The 21,820-nt window shown below is 47.2% G+C and overlaps 1 protein-coding gene across 1 annotated transcript in view; it reads left to right on the forward strand.

The window, feature by feature from the left end:
- Positions 1-21,820, forward strand: part of DIAPH3 (diaphanous related formin 3) — a 2,291,797-nt gene that overhangs the window by 1,797,905 nt on the left and 472,072 nt on the right. The window contains exon 26 of the mRNA XM_086934906.1: positions 20,567-20,702. Within this exon, the coding sequence (XP_086791032.1) occupies positions 20,567-20,702 (136 nt within the window). The remainder of the gene's footprint in view (positions 1-20,566; positions 20,703-21,820) is intronic.

Below are 21,820 nucleotides of genomic sequence, written 5' to 3' on the forward strand. Positions count from 1 at the left end.
TATGTATTCCTCACCTCCACACCCATCCTCCCCGTTCTGCAAACTGACTTCTAGGGTAAGGGACTCCCTTTCAGGGCCCTAGTTTTTGTGCACCAGTGGTCAGTGTTCTGCATGGCTCAGTGGAAAGTCGTGGAAAGAACTGACGTCAGCATGCAAGGCCGGCGTCTAAGTAAATACTGCAACGTCATTCCGTCGACCATGACGGCAACGACGAACGCGAAGTCGTCCGACGGCACCTATTGAATTGCAGGTTTACTGCTGAGGAAAAAATTTGCCGACCCAGTCTGACGCCTGGGGTAATTCTAAGGTGCAGAATCCATAACTAATCTGTCTCTTATAGATATAGCGTTATCGAAGGTAAGTAACTTATTCGATAAGCCTAACTGTTCAACCAAAATACCACAAAGAGAGCTGTTAGTGATTATCTAATTTAGCGCCTGCAATGCCTCTGGGCATCCCCCAGACTTTGTGCACACAATACCTTACTGTACTGTAATTTTGATGTCCTCTTTATTACTGAGACCTGGACCCGGGCAGATAGTGAAGTGGAGCTTGGGCTTGCATGTCACCAGAGTATAAAATTGTTCACAAACCTAGAACAGAGGGAAGAGGAGATGGAATTAGCTACATTTATAAGGAGATTTGGAATCTCTCCCACCTTAGTGTAGCAGATGTGCCCGGGATGGAATCCCTGGGGTTCTCCCTTAAAGGAACCAATGCTCTTCTGTACTCCGGTTTACTCTGCTATAGGCCACCGGAGGGGGAGTACCCTTGTCCATCAACCCCTTATTGATGCGATATACAGCCTATCGCATTCCCACTCAAAATTGTTGATTCTTTGCGATTTTAATCTTTGGGAGAACGGCACTCTAGACAAGGCACTAAATGAGCTTTGTCAGGCCTGTAAGAGAGTTAACCTTCATCAATTGGTCTCACATGCCACTCACCAGAAGGGTCATGTACTCGACCTTGTGTTTGCAGATAAAAACGACACTGTTATAGAGGATGTGTTGCCCCAAGGTTGGACAGACCACTCCTTGGTTCTCTTCACCTTACAGCTACCGAAGCAAGGTCAACAATGTAGCCACTCTTCTGCGGCTCGTGTTAGCAGAGAGTGGTCCAAATTTTTTAAATTAGCGAATCTCCCACATCTGGTGCATGAAAACTTTGCTATGCAGGATTCAGTGGAGGAGAACTATCTTAACCTCTGTATTCAGATTTGTAATTCATTGGACTAATTAGTGCCATTAAGGAAAGCCAAAACTGGCAAAAAGCCTTCTGCCCTGTGGTACAATGAAGAGCTAAGATTATTGAAAACTAGAGTTAAACAAGTCGAAAGACAGAGGAGAAAGAAATACCTGGATGAGGATAAGGAAACCTTCAAGGGTATGGTTCATGACTATAAAATATCTATTGGCAAACATAAGGCTAAGTACCTGGAAGAGTTAATCCTACAATCCTACAATAAATCTCAAACTCTATTTATTCTGGTCAGGGGATTATCTAACCCTGACTGCGCCAGGTCCTCCATCCCGGCCTCACAGGCCTTGTGCGATGAGCTGTCATGTTTCTTTGAGGATAGGATTAATAAAATCCTAATTGGCCTGAAATTATCAGCTGATGGAAAGGGTGATTCGTGTACCGATAAAATTAACCGGCTAAACAGCAATTCAATCAACAGGGAACATCCACCTGCCCTGGAGCAATTTATTATGCCCTCCTGTGATGAGCTTTTTCCCCTTCTCCACCAGATTTGTAACCAATCCCTAGCTACTGCAATAGTGGCGGACTGTTGGAAGAAAGAAATAGTCTCTCCCGTACTGAAAAAGGCCTCTCTGGACCCGCTAATTCCGAGCAACTATAGGCCTATCTCCCTGTTACCTTACCCGGTGAAAATTCTGGAAAGAATAGTGACTAAATCCTTTTCCAAACATGTGGAAAATAATCAGCTGTTGGATGAAGTCCAATTTGGATTCCGCCCCGCACATGGGACCGAGACGGCCCTGGTGGTCAGTCAGTTTTCTTGGTACTGTTGGACATGTCTGCCTCATTTGATACGGTCGACCACCAGATTCTGATTAGCAGATTGGAGGAAGGAGGTGTAGGAGGTGTAGTGAGTAGGGCATATGATTAGATAGCCTTGTACCTTTCTAGTAGGCAGCAGGCAGTGACCCTGTCCCCTTTTTTTTCTCAATACAGAGAGGTTAAACGAGGGGTTCCTCAAGGCTCGGTTATCAGCCCCATTTTGTTCAATCTCTATCTTCGTCCCCTCATTTCCTTAATAAGAACCTTTTGGAATCAGTTTTATTAACTATGCAGACGGCACTCAACTTGTCTTCACTTTTGAGGGCAATAATGCAGTGTCCAGGGAAATGTTCCATAACTGTCTGCATCAAGTGGGAGTTTGGCTGAAATGGAACTCTCTACAGTTTAACTAAAGCAAAACTGAGGTTCTATGCTGCTCGGCAGGTAATATTCAAAGTCCCGTTCCCACAAATTTTTGGCCTGCCTCCTCCAACACTCCTCTGGTAACCGCTAATACAGTACTTAACCTTGGAGTACTTATGGATAGTAATCTCAATTGGACTCTCAGGTGAACAAAATGGTTGGCACCTGCATGTCCATTTTACCGGCTTAGTGCAAGATCCTTCCGTTTCTGCCTTCGGACGCTAGAGCTCAGGTCATTCAGAGCATAGTCTTGAGCAGAATCGATTACTGTAATGCTCTGCTCCTGGATGCTCCGGCCTCCTTACTTAAGAAATTGCAGAGTACAAACTATGGCTGCAAAACTTGCATTAATTCGGCCTTGGAGAGCATCTTCTTCCATGGCCCTCAGGAACCTCTATTGGCTGCCGGTTGTACAGCGGATACAATTTAAGGCTCTTTGTATTGTACATAGGGCAGTCAATGGGATTGGACCCAGAGTACTCCAGATAAAATGTGTCTGTAAGTTTCATGGAACGGAAACAGCCCTCATTAAGGCAGCGGATGACATCCGATTAATCAGAGACCAAGGTGGAACTGCATTATTGGTGCTCTTAGATTTATCAGCTGCCTTCGACACGGTTGACCATAAGATCTTAGTCAACCGTGTCGAAAAGATGGGCGTGCAAGGTCTAGCAAAAGACTTAATAGCGTCTTTTCTAGCAGAGAGATCCCAGGCAGTCATACTGGGCCAATATGAATCTGCTGAACTATCACTGCCATGTGGGGTACCTCAAGGTTCATCCCTTAGTCCGACACTATTTAATATCTATGTGTCGGACCTCGCTAACACCATCAAAGCGCACGGGATGAACCTTACCTCATATGCGGATGATACTCAGCTGATATTGGCTGTCAGAAATGATGGGGAAATAGTGGAGGAAAATTTCAAGACGGGTATGCTGGCCATTGGAAAATGGATGTCAGCAAACTGCTTGAAATTAAACTCCGACAAAACCGAGGTGGTCACCTTTGGCCACCTCAGCCCTAGTTGGTCCCCCACTTGGTGGCCATCATCTTTCGGAGCTGTACCTGAACCAGTTACAAAAGTGAGAAACTTGGGTGTCATCTCGATGATAACCTAAATTTCATGGCTCACACCAATCAGACGGCCTCCAATGCCTTCTACAAGCTACGATTGGTAAGGAAGATTTTTCCTTTTCTTCCTACCAATGTGGGAAAGACATTGGTTAGCGCAATGGTCCTATCAGCGTTGGATTACTGCAATGGCTTGTTTGCAAATGCCCAAGTTAAGACAATTAAGAAACTGCAAACAATCCAAAACGCAGCAGCCAGACTTCTCCTCAACATTCCCAAATTCAAACCAATATCCGAATCCTTGAGGAGTCTCCACTGGCTACCTGTTAGGAACCAAATCAAATTTAAGACGTTATGTATCGTCTACAAGGCACTACACCATCAAGCGCCTCAATTTCTGTGCGACCATCTCGTCCCGTACATTCCCACCCGAATGTTACGATCTGCAGGACAGAATGACCTGGTAGTGCCACGGACTAGATTGGTCAATTGGGGAGACAGACGTTTTTTAGCTGCCGCCCCAAGATTATGGAATACGCTCCCACAAACCATAAGATCAAGCCCACATCTATTGTCCTTCAGGAAGAAATTGAAAACCTGGCTATTCAACCTCTGAAAAACTGCAAAGTTCATATAGGAGGGTAAAACAGTACAGCGCCGAGACGCCTGCGGGCAATTGTTCGCGCTTAATAAATGCCAAAAATAAATAAATAAATAAATGTGCCCACTCGAGCTTTCCACTCTTCCTCAGCATACCTGATCAGTGTCCCTAAACTCAAGAGCGCACATATGGGTGGCAGATCTTTTACTTTTACTGCCTCTAGACTGTGGAATGCTCTCCCTTTAGAGCTTAGGCAACTTAATACTCTGTCCAGTTTTAGGAAGAGGCTGAAAACCATTTTGTTTCCGAGAGCCTAGATCTTGTCCTTCTTCCCTCTTGTCGCCCTTGTTGTTCGGTCAATCTAAGCGCCAGGATACCCTTTGGGTGACAGTTTAGCGCTATACAAAATTACCTTACATTACATTACATTACATTACTTTGATATAGTATATACAGAGTCAGCTTCCTACAAAAATTGTTTTTAAAAACGTTGTTAGTAGGTTTGAAAGGGCTAACACTGTTTTAGACCTTGTGACGTGAATTTGTTACTATCAATCACATTTCAGTTGTTGATATGCACTTTTTTATGCCATCTTGGAATTTACGAGTTTGCCCAAGTGCTTGAATTCTGCCCCACAGAAAAAATCAATTAGTGTAGATTTAACATGAGTGGAATTTGCTGAAATGCATGTACATTTGGCTATAATTTTGTATTCTGAAAACGGATGCTATTTTGAGGAGTCTGCAAATTTCTGTAACTTTGTGAATTTTACGAGACCACAGCAAAAAATTAATACACATAAAAGACAACACTGTAAGCCAGTTTAGAAGACCTAAAGAGTTTGAGTGTATATAGAAAGTCACATGTCAATGCTTGGTTGATAATATAAAACTCAACTGTGTAAATAGCAAGCTCACAAATGCATGGAAATTTAAGAGCACAGATTTATGAATATAAAGGAATTAGCCAATTTCACAAGAAACAAATATAAAAAGAGAAAAGAATAAAGACATCATGGCTGCTGTGATTTGGAGGAGGGTGTGCGATAGGTCAAGCCCTTTATCCAACTTGTGCCACGTACGGTCAATGTCCATACCCGAGGTGGAGGCTGGACACACTGGCTGTGGGCATACGTCTAGGCTATCGGTCATGTCCTGTGTCCAGTCTTTACTGTGCGCAGCCGTGGATTGTGCACAGTGTATGCTCAACACATGGGTGGTTGGTGGCCCTGGATCCATCTGCTAATACCCATTTATTTTTAAAACATCCTCCAATACTGACTGAAAAAACAATTATAGTTCAAGTAGTGCAAACACTTATATATTCACTTATAAAAAAAAAGGGCTTAAGAAGTTAACTGGAGAAATTGTCAAAATTATGTTGTGGTTCCAAAACCTAACACCCTCTGAAATTCTCCAGTACCCTAACCATAAGCTTTGCTGCTTCCTTGAAACCTATAACTCACCAACAAAATGGCTGATGACTTACCTATGTTGTGAGAGGTGCCATGACAGTTGACTCTGATAACTTTACAAATTCAGTTAACACTGGTAACTTTACATATCACCTCACCATTGAAGACTTCGCTATGGATACAATGCATTATTTGTTTGTGTGTATATTACTTACTGATGTCCGTTATTAAGTTATGTTGTCTATTGGTATAAATATGGTGTGTTTGTAAGTGGAGCACAAGTTAAGGTTTTCAATGCGAGGCACAAGCAATGGTTTGCTTAGATTACCATGAAAGGCATATTTCAGACTGTTTTAGGTTTTACTTTGGAATAATCACAGCGTTTTTATTTTTAATTACATTTTTGTGTGTTTATGTATGAGTGTATGTATATATATATATATATATATATATATATATATATATATATATATATATATATATATATATATATATATATATATATATATATATATTTATACATATATATTTATACATATATTTATACATATATTCACTGGGGAAAAAAAGGTCACAGGGACGTTATAGTTAGGCTCAGATTTCACTCATACAAAACCAGTCAAATTCAGTAGTTATAGTTACCTGAGCTAACTATAACTTACGCCCTTGCAGTGCACTGCTTATGCTTACATCACTCATTACATGGTCAGTGTCATCACTCATGACATCTCAATTGATATCACTGATTACATCATCCAGTGAGTGTAAGTATTTTGTAAGCGTTTCTGTGACTTAAAGATATATACTAAGCTACTGAATAAGTTAAATTACTATTCTTGCTGTACTACTAATAAGTGATACATTTCTAACATATGTGATCTGAGTGGTGTTGTGACTGTATCTGTGTGTGAGTAGCTGTATGAGTGTGAGTTGGTATGTAACTAGCTGTATGGGTGAGTGAGTGACTATGTGAGTTGTTGAATTGGTGAGTAAGTGAGTGTGAGTAGTTGTTTGGCTGTGTGAGTGGTTGTATGAGTGGGTCTGTGATTATTTGTATTGGTGTGTTAATGGGTATGCAAGTTGTTGTGTGAGTGGTTATATGGGTCAGTGAGTGTCTCTGTTAAGAAGCTCTAGGGGGAGAGTGGATGTAATGAAATGAAATGAAAATGGGATTTGTTGAGTGCTGCAGCTGCCCTCAGGCGTCCAGGCGCTAAGACTAAAAGGTGCCATTAAAAGAAACAAGGGGTTCTAAATACTGGAACAGAAAAGTTTTAAGCTGTTTACGGAAGCTAGATAGATTAGGATTGATTCTCATATACAGAGGAAGAGTGTTCCACAGCTTTGATACATTATAAGAGAAGGAACGGCCTCCTGCTCTGGCTCTGTAAATTCTAGGGATCTTGGCCAGAAATGCAGATGAAGAACGAAGCACTTTATTGGGGCAGATAAGGGGTGATCAAAGAGTGATTGATTTCTGGGCCCAATTTCCAGAAAGCTTGGTGAGCAATACACAGGGATTTGAACTTCACTCTTTCCCTGATGGGCAACCAGTGCAACGCTCTTAGCCAGCTTTTATTGACGTTCTTCGTGGGACTCCAAGTAGTGCGCGGGCTGCGCAATTTTGGGTGCGTTTAAGTTTTTGTAGGCTATAGTCTGGTGCCCCAAGGTACAGGGCGTTGCTGAAGTCCAGGCGGGATTGAACAAGGCCCTGTATAATTATCTGCTTGGCCTCAAACCGAAGAAGGGGAAGGATTTTTTTTATCACCCTGAGGAGGCCAAAGCAGGTGGCCGCCACCTTGGTAGCCTGTGTATTGAAGGTCAATGACTTATCTAAACATAGCCCCAGACTTTTGATGTTATCTCTGGGGGCAGGGACTGCACCCATGCTCATGGGCCACAACAGCTCCAAAGTGGAAGGGGCTGCCGGTCCCAAGAGCAGGAGCTCGGTCTTATTGTCATTGAGCTTCAAACAGGAGCTCACCATCCAGCTCTTAACCTCTTCCAAGCACACTGCTAAATTAGGCTTAGGAAATGATGTTGATACCATGCGGACGAACAATCCCAGCCAGCGGTCTCATATATGCATTGAAGAGCGTTGGGCTCAGTGAAGAGCCCTGAGGTACTCCACACCCTAGAGGCCTGCTTGACGACACGGATGTGCCGTCAAAGACCTGGAAGGTTCTATCAGTTATAAAAGACTTGAACCAAGCCAGGGCTTCTCCGGACACACCCAGGTCGGCGATACGGTTCACAAGAATTTTGTGATGAACCGTATCAAAAGCGGCACTCAGATCGAGGAGGATCACTGCCACTGACCCTCCCCGATCCAAGATCCGCCTCGCCTTCTCCGTCACAGCTAACAGGGCGGTCTCCGTCCCATGTTTAGGACGGAAGCCCGTCTGGGAAACATCAAGGAGATGGTTTTCCTCGAGAAACTGCGTCAAGATGGTGTTGATGTTTTTCTCGAGGATCTTGGTTGCCCATGGGAGCAAGGAGATCAGGCGATAGTTGCTGGGGTTAGCTGGATCAAGGGCAGGTTTTTTCAGCAAGGCCCGTACCATGGCATGCTTCCAAGATGGAGGAGTTCAGCAACTCCATGAGTGTAGGGAGAATGGCTTTACTGGCCAAAACCAGCGAGCCTGGAGGGGCAGGGTCACAGGGAGAGCCAGATCTTATTTGGTGTGCTAGAACCTCTAATGTTTCCAAATTCAGCAAAGGGAAATGGTCTAGCTTATTTTGAAAAGGAATTACTTTGTCCAAGACCGGATAAGTACTTTGGGTGGGTAGTTCAGTGACTGGGTCCGGGAAGGAAAGGTAGATTTTGGTGATTTTATGAAAGAAAAAATCAACCAGCTCATTGCATCTGGAGAGAGAGTTACTATTGTCTGCCACGGGCGGAAGGAGCTTTGTCAGAGATTTAACTATTCGATATATTTCTTTGGGCTTAGATTTAGCCAATGTTATTTTCTCATTATAATAGGCTGCTTGTGTAGTTTTTATGGCGAGTTTATAGGTCCTAATGGCTTCCCTATAGGTAGCTTTATCAATGGAGTCATAGGTCATGCGCTATTTCCTCTCCAATCTTTTGCAGATATGTTTTTTATCCCTAAGTTCTTCTGTATACCACGGTGCGGATTTGTTCTGTCTCTTTGACCCAGATAGGTGAAGAGGGAGAATCAGATCTAAGGAGGTGGTGATCCAGTTGTTATATTCGTTGTTGTTCACAGATGGGTCATGAGAGAGTAGTGGTCTGGTGGTACTAAGGACCTTCGTCCAATTATCTTCAGGTAGTTTAGACCAGTTTTGGATTTTACGGGACGTAAAAATAGACGGTGGAGATTTGTATGTGGTCCAAGTAAAGGCTATCAAAAAGTGATCCGTCCACGGTAGGCAGCTGATGGTGCCCACTCTGAGACGTTCGCAGTTGCTGAAGATCGGGTCTAAGAGATGGCCTTTTTCATGCGTTGGAGAGGGGACCATTTGCTCTAATTGAATAGCAGCTAAACTCGACATCATCTCTGTAGCCATGGTGTCTGACAAATTATCAAAATGGACATTAAAGTCTCCAAGTAAAGTGAAGTTTGAGGGAGAGGTGGCCAAATCGGCAGCCACAGATGGGAGGGATGTTTAGAATTATCTGATGGGCCCGGGGGGACGGTAAATGAGGGTACCAGTAAAACTGGTATATGGGGAAAACTCGATCACGAAGGGCAAACTTTCGCAATCGCCTCCGTCAGGCAACGGCAAACATAGCTATCCTTATAAATGATAGCAAGCCCACCACCTTTACCCTGAGGTTGATCTAGCCGGACTATCTGGTAACCAGGTGTAAGGGCTTGCGCCAGGTCTGGCTGAGAGTCTTGGCTCAACCAAGTTTCGGTCAAGAAGACCGCATCTGGTGTATGTTCTTCTAAGAGCAAAGAGATTTCTACACTGTGCTTAGGGAGAGACCAACAGTTAAGCAGAAACATGGAGTAAACCTTTACCTCTGACTTGGTGGTTGTACTAATCAGCTGCGACTTACAATGCGGGCAGAGGCGGGGAATCTCCAATGGATGTATAGAATGACAGCAGCTAGGTGACATAGATGGACGAAGCTGATGTAGGAGGTTCGAGCTATATAACCTCCTGTCTCCTACGAAAAGGCCAGGGGGGATGGCCCCTGGACCCGGTCGGGCGCGGAAGGGTGCAGACAGGCTTGTTTTTGTATGGGTGAATAAGTCTGTATGTATGTAGCTGTATGAATGGCTGTGTGAGTAGGTGTATGGGTAAGTGAATTGCTCTATGAATGAGTGATTGGGTGTGTGACCAGTTGGATTGGTGAGTGGATGCATGAGTGGTTGTATGGGTATGTGCATGGATGGGTGAATGGTGCTGTGATGATATTATCAGTGATGTCATTTGAGATGTCATGAGCAATGTCATCAGTGATTTAATTGGCCATGTTATGAGTGATGTAATATGTGTGGTCATAAATAGTGCATTGCGGGGCGTAATTTATAGTTAGCTCAGGTAACTATAGCTGCTGAATTTCACTCTTTTTGGACCTGTGAAATCTGAACCAAACTATAACAGTCCTCAAACTTTTTGGTTTTTTTTGGTGAATTTCTACAGTTTTCAATATTATTTCCTAACAATAACATCCCTGTAACCGTAGTTTTTTAAAACAGTTTTTTGTTTAGTAAATGAATTTTTTTTAGAACACATTTTATTGACTTTTTAGTACATCAATTCCTGACTGGCCGTCGCCTGAATACATATACATAAATGCAATAGGTCTAGATATTGCCAGTATTACATACTCAAACAAAACAAGCACAGACATGACACTACCACAGAACCCCTTATATTAATAACGCCTATAGACACATGTATCGTACAGGGAATGGGGGCACACCACTATATCTTATGCCTAAATGATTGCACATCCATCTCATTTTAGTCATCAGCAGGCTGTACAGGCAGTAACAGGAAGCCTCTGCAATCTGCTTACCTCTACCAGATCCTATAATTCTTCAGGGGCAGCCCTTCATCTGAGAGTGCAATCTCCATTTCCATACAACTGTTCATAGCTGTCTTCCACAGACGGCGACGACTCCGCCTTCCAATTCCGAGCTATGTCACAGGTCCCCTCCTCCACACCGTATCAAAGACACATGGGGGAGGATATCATACCCATCCACCATAGTCGATATCTAAAAGAAAAAGTTGGGTATAGATTCCTTACCTTAGAATTACCCCCAGGCGTCAGACTGGATCCGGAAAGTTTTTCGTCCGCAGTACCCCTGCACGCTGACATCAGTTCTTTCTTTTTCCGCGCCAGCAAGCACAGATCCAAATAGAGCGGTACCTCCAGTCGCTTTTTGACTGACTTTTTTGCGACTTTTGTCAACTTCGTTTTTTTGAGTCCAGCGACTCCTGGTGCTCGCGGGACGTGGTTCCTGTAAGCGGCTGATGTCGGTGACAGACCCACACCGTGTGTGCCTCTACTGCCTGGAGCGCGACCATGACCCAAGTCATGCTCCGACTGCCAAACCATGGCCCCGAAGTCTTTGCAGGAACGGGCCCAAAAGCTCCTGGAGGCCCGGCAATCTGCTACGAGTCGCGCAAGGTCCCGGTCGCGTGGGAAGTTGAGGGACTGATCTGGGAGTCATCATCACTCCTCTTCTAAGTCTTCGCACTCTGGGTCAGGTAAGTCGAAGTACAAGCAGATGTCGAAAAAAACATTGTAGCTCATCAACTTCCCCTCGTCCGTCGGCCATCACGACAAAGGGTGCGGGTGGTGCGTCTCCTGTGGCTCAACGTGGAGGGGGGGGGGCCTTCAGGGTTGACTCCTGCCTTCCATGGACCGGGAGCAACCCCTGCCCAGCTTCGTCAATTTTACGAAGCGATGCATGCCATCTTTGAGCAGCCCGACTCCACCAGTGCGCCTTCGGGCCTGGATCCGGATCGGCGCTGGTTTCCCTCGTTTCACTTCCACCGGCACCACATCCGCAGCATGCTGGCTGGAACCCAAGCCAGAATCGACCCCGGCTTCCTCCCCGATGTGGACACTGAGCTGGCCCAGCATTGACCAATGGGTACTTTTGTCCCCATGTTCTACCCTGGCCATTTTCAGCCGGATTGGCAGCCAGAGGAGGGTGAGGAAGACTGGGAGGGGTCTGGTGACCCTTTAACACACCATTTAGATTACGATCCGAACTGGAGAGAGGAACTGGGGAATGCCAGTGGTCTAGATACCTCCCCAGACTTAGGCATGTTGTCTCCTCCTACCGTGGCTACTGAGGAGGGAGTGTCATACGCAGTGGTGTTGCGTCGGGTGACTGAGGCACTCCACCTTGAGCTACCTACGATGGCAGTCAGGACTAACCTCCTGACAGAGGTGCCTCAACCGGCAGCGAGCTCTTCGCAGCCCCTGCTGCAGTTCAATGAATCCCTAAAGGACATCCTTTTGGGCACATGGTCCAGGCCCAACACAGGGGATCCTGTGGATGGGATGATTACCCAACGCAACCGTCTGGCCCCGGGCGACCCTTCTATCCTCTCCCAACACCCCACCCCTGAGAGCTTGGTGGTCCAAGCCTCCACTTCCTAAGACGCCTTCCCTAACTCTCCACCTGATAGGAAACCCACAAATCTGGACCAACTCGGGAAGAAGATGTTTCCTTCCACCAGCTTAGGACTGCGGTCGGTAAACACTGCACGTCTGTTGGGCCCATATTCCCACTCTGTGTGGGATACGATGGCGCAAGTGCTGCCTCAGTGCCCGAAGGACGCCCTGGCCATGCAATCTCTTGCAGTTTACCATCTGCTATGGACTGGACACTGCAGACTCGCTGAGTAGGATGATTTCATCATCGGGAGCCCTATACCTGGCTGCAGTCGACTGGCTTTTCTGAGGATGTCCAGAACACTCTGATGGACATGCCTCTTCATGGCCTTCGCCTGTTCTGTGACAAAGCAGACCGTGTGCTAGAGCGATTCAAGGACTCTTGGGCTATGGCCAAGTCCTTGGGCCTCTCCACTACACGACCTGCATTATCTGCTTTTTGCCCCTTTCGTGGCTACGGTAGGGCTGCCCCACCACGTTCCTTCCAGGGCCACAGGCCAGCGCAAAATGTTCAACCCCAGCGCAGCCACCTCAGTACTATCGAATGTCGTGGGATAATCTGGTCCTTCTCCAGCAAGAAGTTACCGCTCTCTTGGCCAAGAGCGCCATTGAACGAGGTCCTGCCTCATATGTAGGTTGTGGTTGCTATTCCCCCTACTTTCTGGTGCCCATGAAGGACAAGGGCCTGCGTCCTATCTTGGATCTCAGGAACCTCAGCCTATTCCTCCGGAAGGAGAAGTTCAAAATGTTGACCCTGGCTCCATTCCTGTCTGCCCTCGATCCTGGAGACTGGATGGTAGCGTTGGACTAGCAGGACGCTTATTTTCACATCCCCGTCCTGCCGGCCCACTGGCATTAACTGCGGTCCACAGTAGGTGAAGACCACTTTCAGTTTACCGTGCTCACCTTTTGGCCTTACCAGCGCCCCTCGGGTGTTCACAAAAGTGATGGGGGTGGTTGCAGCTCACCTGCGCAGATCAGGAGTTCATCTGGGCATATCTTGACGACTGGTTGTTGAAGGCGGGCTCACCCCAGGCAGTCGTCTCCCACCTCCAGACTACAGCCGAACTCCTGCATTCACTGGGGTTCTCCATCAACATGCCAAAGTCACACATGACTCCCTCTCGGAAGCTCCTGTTCATCACAGTGGTTCTGGACACAACACAGTTTCAGGTATTCCTGAACAGCGAGTCCAGGATAGTCGTGCTATGATTCCGATCTTTCAACCTCTATCCCGGGTTTTGGTCTGGATGACCTTCCGGCTACTGGCCTGATGGCCTCCTGCATCCTGCTGGTGGATCATGCCAGATTGAATATGTGGGCTCTGCAGTGGGACCTGAAGTTCCAGTGGGCACAGCATCAGGGGAACCTGTCCGATTGCATCCAGATCTCGGAGGGCACTATGACAACTGCAGTGGTGGCTCACGGACCAGATCCCTCTCCCTGTCCTCAACTCGAGTTCACGGTCGTGACCGATGCATCACTTCTGGGATTGGGCGGCCACATAGGGGATGCGATCAGAGGCCTATTGTCTCTGGCGTAGTCCGGGCTCCATATCAACTTTCTTGAGCTTCAGGGGATTAGTCTTGCACTCAAGGTATTCCTTCCCTCTGTCCGGAGATGAGTAGTGCAGGTGATCTGAAAGAAACACGTTAGTGATAGATTCCTTACCTTAGAATATCCCCAGGACTCCGACTAGATCCAAAAAGTTTAGTCAGCAGTACCCCTGCGCGTCGGCAGGTGGCGTCGTGAGGCTCCATGTCCGTCGTCTGTGTCGTGGTCACCGGGATGACATTGATGGCGCTACTTAGATGCCGCCCACGGCCAATGATGTCAGTTCTTCTTTTTTCCGCAGCAGCAAGCGCAGATCCGGGAAGAGCGGGTACTCTTAGTCATTTTTTACTAACTTTTTAAGGATTTGTCTCCTATTTTTTCATCAAGTCTTCGACTCCTGGTGCAGTTAGGCTGCCCGGTTTTAAGTCCTGTGGGGACTGTCACCGGTTGATGTCGGTGACAGACCCACACCGAGTGTGTCTTTTCTGCCTGGGGCGCGACCATGACTCCAAGTCGTGCTCCGACTGCCGGGCGATGGCGTCGAAGTCTTTACGGGAGTGGTACCGAAGACTGCTTGAGTTCCCGCAGTCAGCTCCGCACTTCACGAGATCCACGTCCCACAGGAGGTCGAGGAATCATACGTGGATTCATCATCATCATTCTCTGGTTCCAAGTCTTCGCACTCTGGGTCAGGTAAGGCGCAGCACAAGAAGTCAAAGTAGCTTCATCGCTCTCTGACTTCCCCTCGCGCGACCCGGCTGAGGGTGGTGCCTCCCCCGTGGCTCCGGCAGAGCCTGTGTATCGCTGCCGTCCTACCCGCCCTTTCCAGCTCCGGCCCAAGAGTGTCTGTCTGCCATGACTCGACTCTTTGGGCCGCCGGCTCCCGCTGGTGCTCCTTCGGGCCGGACAGGGTCCTTGCGTTGCTTCGCTGGTGGCTCCGGCCCGCCGGCGCAGCAGGACCCCCATGGATCCAGGCCTGGATCCCAGTCGGTGCCTGTTGACCTTATCACACCTTCACCGACGTCTACCCCACTGGCATCACCTCTGACGTCGCCCGTTCATCTGGAGGACGTCGGCCCCAGTTTCAGCCCAGAAGGGAACGCGACTTTGTGGTGACGTTGGTCGATGCCGTTCTCTACGCCGCTCAGGGATTTCTATCCCCATATCCCTACTCCTTATTTTGGGCCTGTAGAACGGCCTGAGGAAGAAGTGGAGGACTGGGAGGGGTCTGAGGACCCTCTCGCAGCCGCCTGCCAGTATGATGAGGACTGGGCAGAGGAGTTGAGGGAAACTAGTGGTCTGGATACCTTCCCTGACCTTCGCATGCTGTCTCCTCCTACCGTGGCAACGGAGGAGGGTGCTAGTTATGTGGTGGTGTTACGTAGGGCGGCTGAGACCCTCCACCTCGAGCTCCCCATGGTGGCCATCAGGACTAACCTCCTGACAGAAGTGCTTCAGCCAGCGGCTACTACTCAACGAAGCACTGTCCAACTTTCTTTTGGGCACCTGGTCCAGGCCCACCACAGGGGCTCCTATGGATAGGAATGTGGCCTCCGCCATCGCCCGGCTCCGGCTGACCCCATTTTTCTCTCCCAGCCCCCCACCCACGGTAGCTTGGTTGTCCAAGCCTCTACTTCTCCCACCGCCTTCCCTACCACTCCTCCGGATAGGGAATCCAAGAGACTGGATCAGTTTGCGAAGATGATTTTTCTTTCCTCCAGTTCTGCGCTGCGGTCCGTGAACACTGCATGCCTCTTGGGCAGTTATTCCCTCTGTGTGTGGGATAAGTTAGCGGACGTGCTGCCCCAATGTCCGGAGGAGGCCAGGAAAACTTTCTCCCCGGCTGTTGCAGGGAGGAGAGACCCAACAAAGTTCCTGATTCGTTGTGGCCTAGACACCACCGACTCACTGGGCAGATCGATTGCAACGACGGTGGCAGTCAGACGCCATGCCTGGTTGAGGACCACTGAATTTTCAGGGGATGTCCAAGCAACCCTCATGGACATGCCCTTTGATGGCTGACGCCTTTTCGGTGACAAAGCTGACCACGTTGTCCTTAGGACTATCCGCAGTCCGCCCCTCTCCGCCGTCGTCTTTTCGCTCCTTTCGAGGAACCGGAAGAGGTGCCCCCCAGAGTTCGCAACAGAGCCACAAGCCTACGCAACAACAATCACAGCGCGGCCGTGGACGCGGTTTTCACAGTGGCGGACCGAGGAGCCAGCGGACGGGTCAGTCCAACTCCACCTGGGCCACTTTTGCCTCCAAACCTTCCTAGTCTGAGCTTTCAGGCCCATCAGATGCCAGTGGGCGGAAGGATTCACCATCACTTCCCCCACTGGCGCACCATCACATCGGACAGATGGGTTTTAGAGATAGTCCGGAGGGAGGGACTACTCCCTTCCCTTCGAGACTACACCTCCAGCCATGCCATCTCAGTACCACCACATGTCGGGGATCACTTGGTGCTTCTTCTTGGCCAAGGGGGCCATCGAGAGGGTTCCGACGCCAGAAGTAGGTCGTGGTTGCTATTCCCACTACTTTCTGGTGCCAACGAAGGGCAAGGGTCTGTGTCCTATCTTAGATCTCTGGAACATAAATCGCTTCTCACGCTAAGAGAAGTTCAAGATGCTGACTTAGGCTCAGGTGTTTTCTGCTCTCGACCCACAAGACTGGATGGTAGCGCTGGACTTGCAGTATGCTTACTTCCACATCCCAGTCCTGCGGGCGCACCGGCGTAACCTGCGGTTCACGGTAGGCCACAAGCATTTTCAGTTTATTGTGCACCCATTCTTGCCTTACCAGCGCCCCTCGGGTGTTCACGAAAGTGATGGCGGAAGTTGCAGCTCATCTGCGCAGATCAGGGGTTTCAGTCTTCCCATATCTTGACAACTGGTTGTTGAAGGCGGGCTCGTCCCAGGCAGTCGTTTCCCACCTCCAGACTACGGTGACCTCCTGCATTCGCTGGGGTTCTCCATCAATGTGCCGAAGTCGCACCTGATTCCCTCGCAGAAGCTCCTTTTCATCGGAGCGGTTCTGGACACGGCACAGTTTCGGGTCTATCCTCCCGAACAGCGAGTCTGGAATATTCTGGCTATGATTCCGATCTTTCAGCCTCTATCCCGGGTTTCCGTCTGGATGACCCTGACCCTCCGTCTACTGGCCTGATGGTCTCCTGCATCCTGCTGGTGGATCATGCCAGATTGCATATGCGGGCTCTGCAGTGGGTCCTGAAGTTCCAGTGGGCGCAGCATCAGGGGAACCTGTCTGATCACGTCCAGATTTCGGAGGACACTGCAAGACAGTTGCAGCTGTGGCTCACGGACTGGCATTGGCTGGACTGCAGATCCCTCTCACTTCCCCAACTCGAGTTCACAGTAGTGACAGACGCGTCCCTCCGGGGATGGGGCGGCCACATGGGAGAGGCGGATGTCAGAGGCCTCTGGTGGAGTCCAAGCTCCAAATCAACCTTCTGGAGCTCTGGGGAATCAGACTTGCTCTGAAGGCATTCAAGGGGAGTGTAGTGCAGGTGTTCACAGACAACATCACCCCCATGTGGTACTGCAACATGCAAGGCGGAGTGGGTCGTGGACCCTACGTCAGGAGCCTCTGCACCTCTGGACATGGCTGGAACATCAGGGCATTTTCCTGGTGGTTCAACACTTGACGGGTTCACTGAACGCCAGGGCGGACGAACTCAGCCACAGGTACATGATGGATCAGGAATGGCGTATTTACTTGGAGGTGGCGCAAGGTCTCTTTCAGCAATGGGGAGAGCCTTGGTTAGATCTATTCGCCACAGAAGAGAACGCTCAATGTCATCAGTTCTGCACGTTGGAATTTGCAAGGCAGTACTCGCTCTGCAACACTTTTTGTCGCGAGTGGAGTTGCGGTCTGTTGTACGCCTTTTGTTTATACCACTTCTACCCCCGGACTGGGCTTGAAGAGTTTGGTATCCTGAAGTACTCAGTATGAGTGTAGATCCCCCACTGGAGGTACCTGGCGTGCTAGTTGGCCCCCAGGTACCCTCCGGATCGGAGAGGAATGAATCCCCAAACTTAAAACGTGCCACAGGGCGTATTTGCACACATTTCACCTCAGGCCCCACCCCCTTCCTTTACCACTGTGCAAACGCACCCCCTGGCGAGTTGTAAGTTGGGGAATTAATTCCTTTTCAATACTCAAGGTCCCTGGGGGCCAACTAGCCCATCAAGTACCTCCAGTATGCGCCAGGGAGCTGCGTTGCAGACAGGTGTTCAGAGGCCACAACCCTTTTTACACCTTTCTGCAACGCAGATCTGTGGCGCTTACTGGTGAGGGACCCTGGGAGCCCACTAGCCCACCAGGTGCTTCCAGTAAGCGCCACTGCGCTGCATTGCAGAGAGGTAGTCCAGGCCGTGCCCCTTTTTACACCACTCTGCAACGCGGCTCTGTGGCACTTACTGGAGGTACCTAGTGGGCTAGTTGGATCCTAGGGACCCTCAGGATTCAAGGGGACTTAATCTCCCAAATTAAAACGGCGACAGGGTGTGTTTACACAGTGGTGAAAGGAGGGGACGGGGCCTGAGGGCCCCCATCACAATAAAAATATTACCACTGGGATTTGGCCCACCCAAGGGATAATAAATATTAACGTTTTTGGGGGGTTTTTGCGGCCAGATCCGCGGTGCCAATTTAAAAAAAAAATGTGTGTGGCCCTGGAGGTCCTTGTGGGACAACCTAAGTAGGTCTATTGGGGTCAGGGTGTTTCTACCCTGTCCCCTTTTCGTGTTTTGCGCATTTGATTTACTGATTTCTTGTGACTCGGTTCTACCGAGGCACAAGATGGCTGCCAACACTTCCTGGTTTGGAGTGTTGACAGCCAATTAGCATAAAGCTTGTGAACGGGAGGGTGAGCGGATCTGCGCGGCCATAGATAGCAAAACTTTTATAATTTTGATTTTCTCAGCAACTTCTGAACAGATTTACACCATTTAACAAAAAAGGGATCTTTCTGAACCAAGGGCTACCTTTTTGCCAAATTTGGTGTAATTCCGTTCAGCAGTTCGGGCTGTAACCATGTCTAAAGTTTCCTATGGGGAAAACACTTTTTGGGACGGCCCCTTTTTTCTCGGCCCCCGCTTGAGGAATCACCCCGAAACTTACAAGATAGGAGCAGACCGGAGCAGGCCACGAGTTTTGAAAATTTCGCAAAGATTAGTCAATCGGCACCAAAGTTATTTGAAATAAAATATTGCGATTTTCATATGTATAATAGGTCCTAACTATAACTATCTACTGGTGACCGCCAGTAGATAATAAATATATATATATATATATATATATATATATATATATATATATATATATATATATATATATATATATATATATATATATATATATATATATATTCATTCATTAATGACTCTTGCCACTATTTGATTATGGTTCACAAGTTCATTAAAAAGTCTGTTTTTTTAATTTACTGAGAACAAATCAGCATAGGATTTGGCGATCACTTAGTGTAAGCAGCTGAAGTTCCTGCAGTTCTGTAGACAGGAAAAAGGTAATTGGAAGGGGGTGCAAAAAATCTGTTTTTCATTTAACTACTGTAGGAATTTGTTTTCTCGCTATTACAGTAAAAACCGCTGAATGGAATTACTGCAGCCTTACTGTGAATGTAGACCTGTAAGAAAACATGATTTTTGTGCTGTAATGTGGCTCCTTCCAGATGTTTTGGAAATATTAGAATTATATAAAATTTCAAAATGTGCTTAAAAAGAGTTCATCTTTTGTGTACTTTTAAATTTTAACTCAATCATTCTGCCAGTCACATTTGATCTTTTTCAAGGTGGGATTGACTGATTAAGTGGATAATAAAAATATCTGCAATCTTGAAAATCACGTATTAGTCAAAATTTGGGATTTTGCACAGTTGAAAAAAATACACAAGATTGCACACTGTGGAACGAAAGTGGATGTATACTCCAGAGATTGACTGAAAAATACAGTGAAAGGTTATTTATGGGTTACAGATCACAACAGTTTAAAATAAATTAAATGTGCTTGTTATGGTGTGCAGCGCTCATCATAACACACCCACACAATTCTCGTTACACCACTTTGCTGATGGCGTTCATTTAAAAAAATACAAATGCATCAAAGCAGGAGACTTAGGTTGTGGCGTGCTTCGGTCTCACAAATGAGGTACTTAATCTCCATTCAAAGAGGCTTCTCTTCCCTACTATATTTTCCATACCCTACATACCTGGCACCCTGCTGAGACGTATGTAGCTTTCACTTGACTGTGGGTCATTGTCTGGAGCAGCTATGACTCCTCATCAGTAGAGTGTAGTCCAAACTGATTCCCTAACTCCATCTGAGTTGGTAACCCAGTAAGTGGTGCTCCACAGCATGTCACCCACTTACTGCTTAACCAGATCCGTTGACCCTTTTTCTGCTCCTCACACCTTATAAAGATGAGCTACTGATACTCCGATTGGCCGAGCAGTCTGACCTCCAAATATTCTGTGCTAGTGTCAGTGTTTTGTCAAAGGTAGATATTATTTTACTTATTGCCCACTCTCCTCCAGTACTCGGTCTCAGACTGAGACTTCTGGACTAACTCTCTCGGGGATTCCAAAGCGTTCCCACATACATATTACATCCACATGAATTCAAGAATCTCCTTTGACTTCATCCACTGTCACTCATTCGGCTTATCTGATAACTCCATCCTTTCTCGGAACCTGGTGACGCAATGTGCGAGCTTTCTACCAAGACCCCCGCTGCAAAAATTCTCAACGTGTCACACCTATGTGTAGGTAAGACGGCTCTGCATAAACTTTTGGTTACTATTAGTAAATTTATTTTGATCTATTGCAGCAAGCATCAAAGGAGAACATGCGAAGAAGGGAAGCAGATGAAAAACAGAGGCGTGCCAGATTAGCAAAAGAGAAGGCTGACAAAGAAAAGCTAGATAGAAAGCAAAAGAGAAACGACTTGTTTGGTCCAAAAAGAGGTAACTTTTATGTTTTACTTGTAAAGTAAGTGACGCTTTAGAATTCCACTAGTGCATCCTTGCTATCATGGTTATACATGGATTGTTTCTGTCTTTGTGACCCAGTCAGTGCCACTGAAAGTGTTTTTTCCAGAATATTTACTAGCTTATTGTGACTCAAGGCAGGCTTTTGGTACAGTAATAACTTGCATGATAAATATTGGTCCACGGGGTGTGTTATGAAATCGCCATTAAGAGTTCCAACCTTGGAATGGGGAGTACCCTTCTCTGAGGTGCCAGGATTGTGTTCTCCTCACACAAAGTTTGATAAGGTGCCTGTTAAAAATGCTACTTTGAAAGACAAAAAACAGATGAAATGATTAATGCCAAATTTGTTACTACTGAGTCAGGTAAACTTTTGTGTGCAATCAAGTCAATATTACTATAGGATTTGGTGTAAGGAGGGTCTTAAGTGTCAATGGTAATATACATCTCCAGTACGAACTACAACTTATAGATTCCCATTTAGGGAATACGAACACCAATTTGCGAATGGCTAGTGACCCAAAACTTCTAAACATTTCAACTGACTGGAATGTATGTCAACATAAATAAAAGCAAAAAACACAGTTGATGGACAGAATGTAGCATAATGTCATACATTCACCCCAGTACAAGGATCTGGGCCTAAATCCATCGCTTTTTTGCACTCCACACCACCCTGGGTTAGACACTGGCTATATGCAAATCAGCTCTGACCCTGTGCCTCATGGGAACAGTCCAGTCCGAACTACCAAGCCATGTCTTTCCCAGACCGGAATCAAGCATCCAAGGACCGGTTTCTGGCTATCAGCCTTCATCAGCCTGGATAGCTTGACTCCAGTGGTGTGGAGAGCCTGGGACTCACGTCTGAGTAAACCCAGCACACTTGGGGTGAAAATTGCAAAAAACACAGTTGATGGACAGAATGTAGCACAAAGTCATACATTCACCCCAGTACAAGGATCTGGGCCTAAATCCATCGTTTTTTTGCACTCCACACCACCCTGGGTTAGACGCTGGCTATATGCAAATCAGCTCTGACCCTGTGCCTCATGGGAACAGTCCAGTCCGAACTACCAAGCCATGTCTTTCCCAGA

Source organism: Lissotriton vulgaris, chromosome 8 (genome assembly GCF_964263255.1).
Source record: "Lissotriton vulgaris chromosome 8, aLisVul1.2, whole genome shotgun sequence".
Classification (NCBI taxonomy): Eukaryota; Metazoa; Chordata; class Amphibia; order Caudata; family Salamandridae; genus Lissotriton; species Lissotriton vulgaris.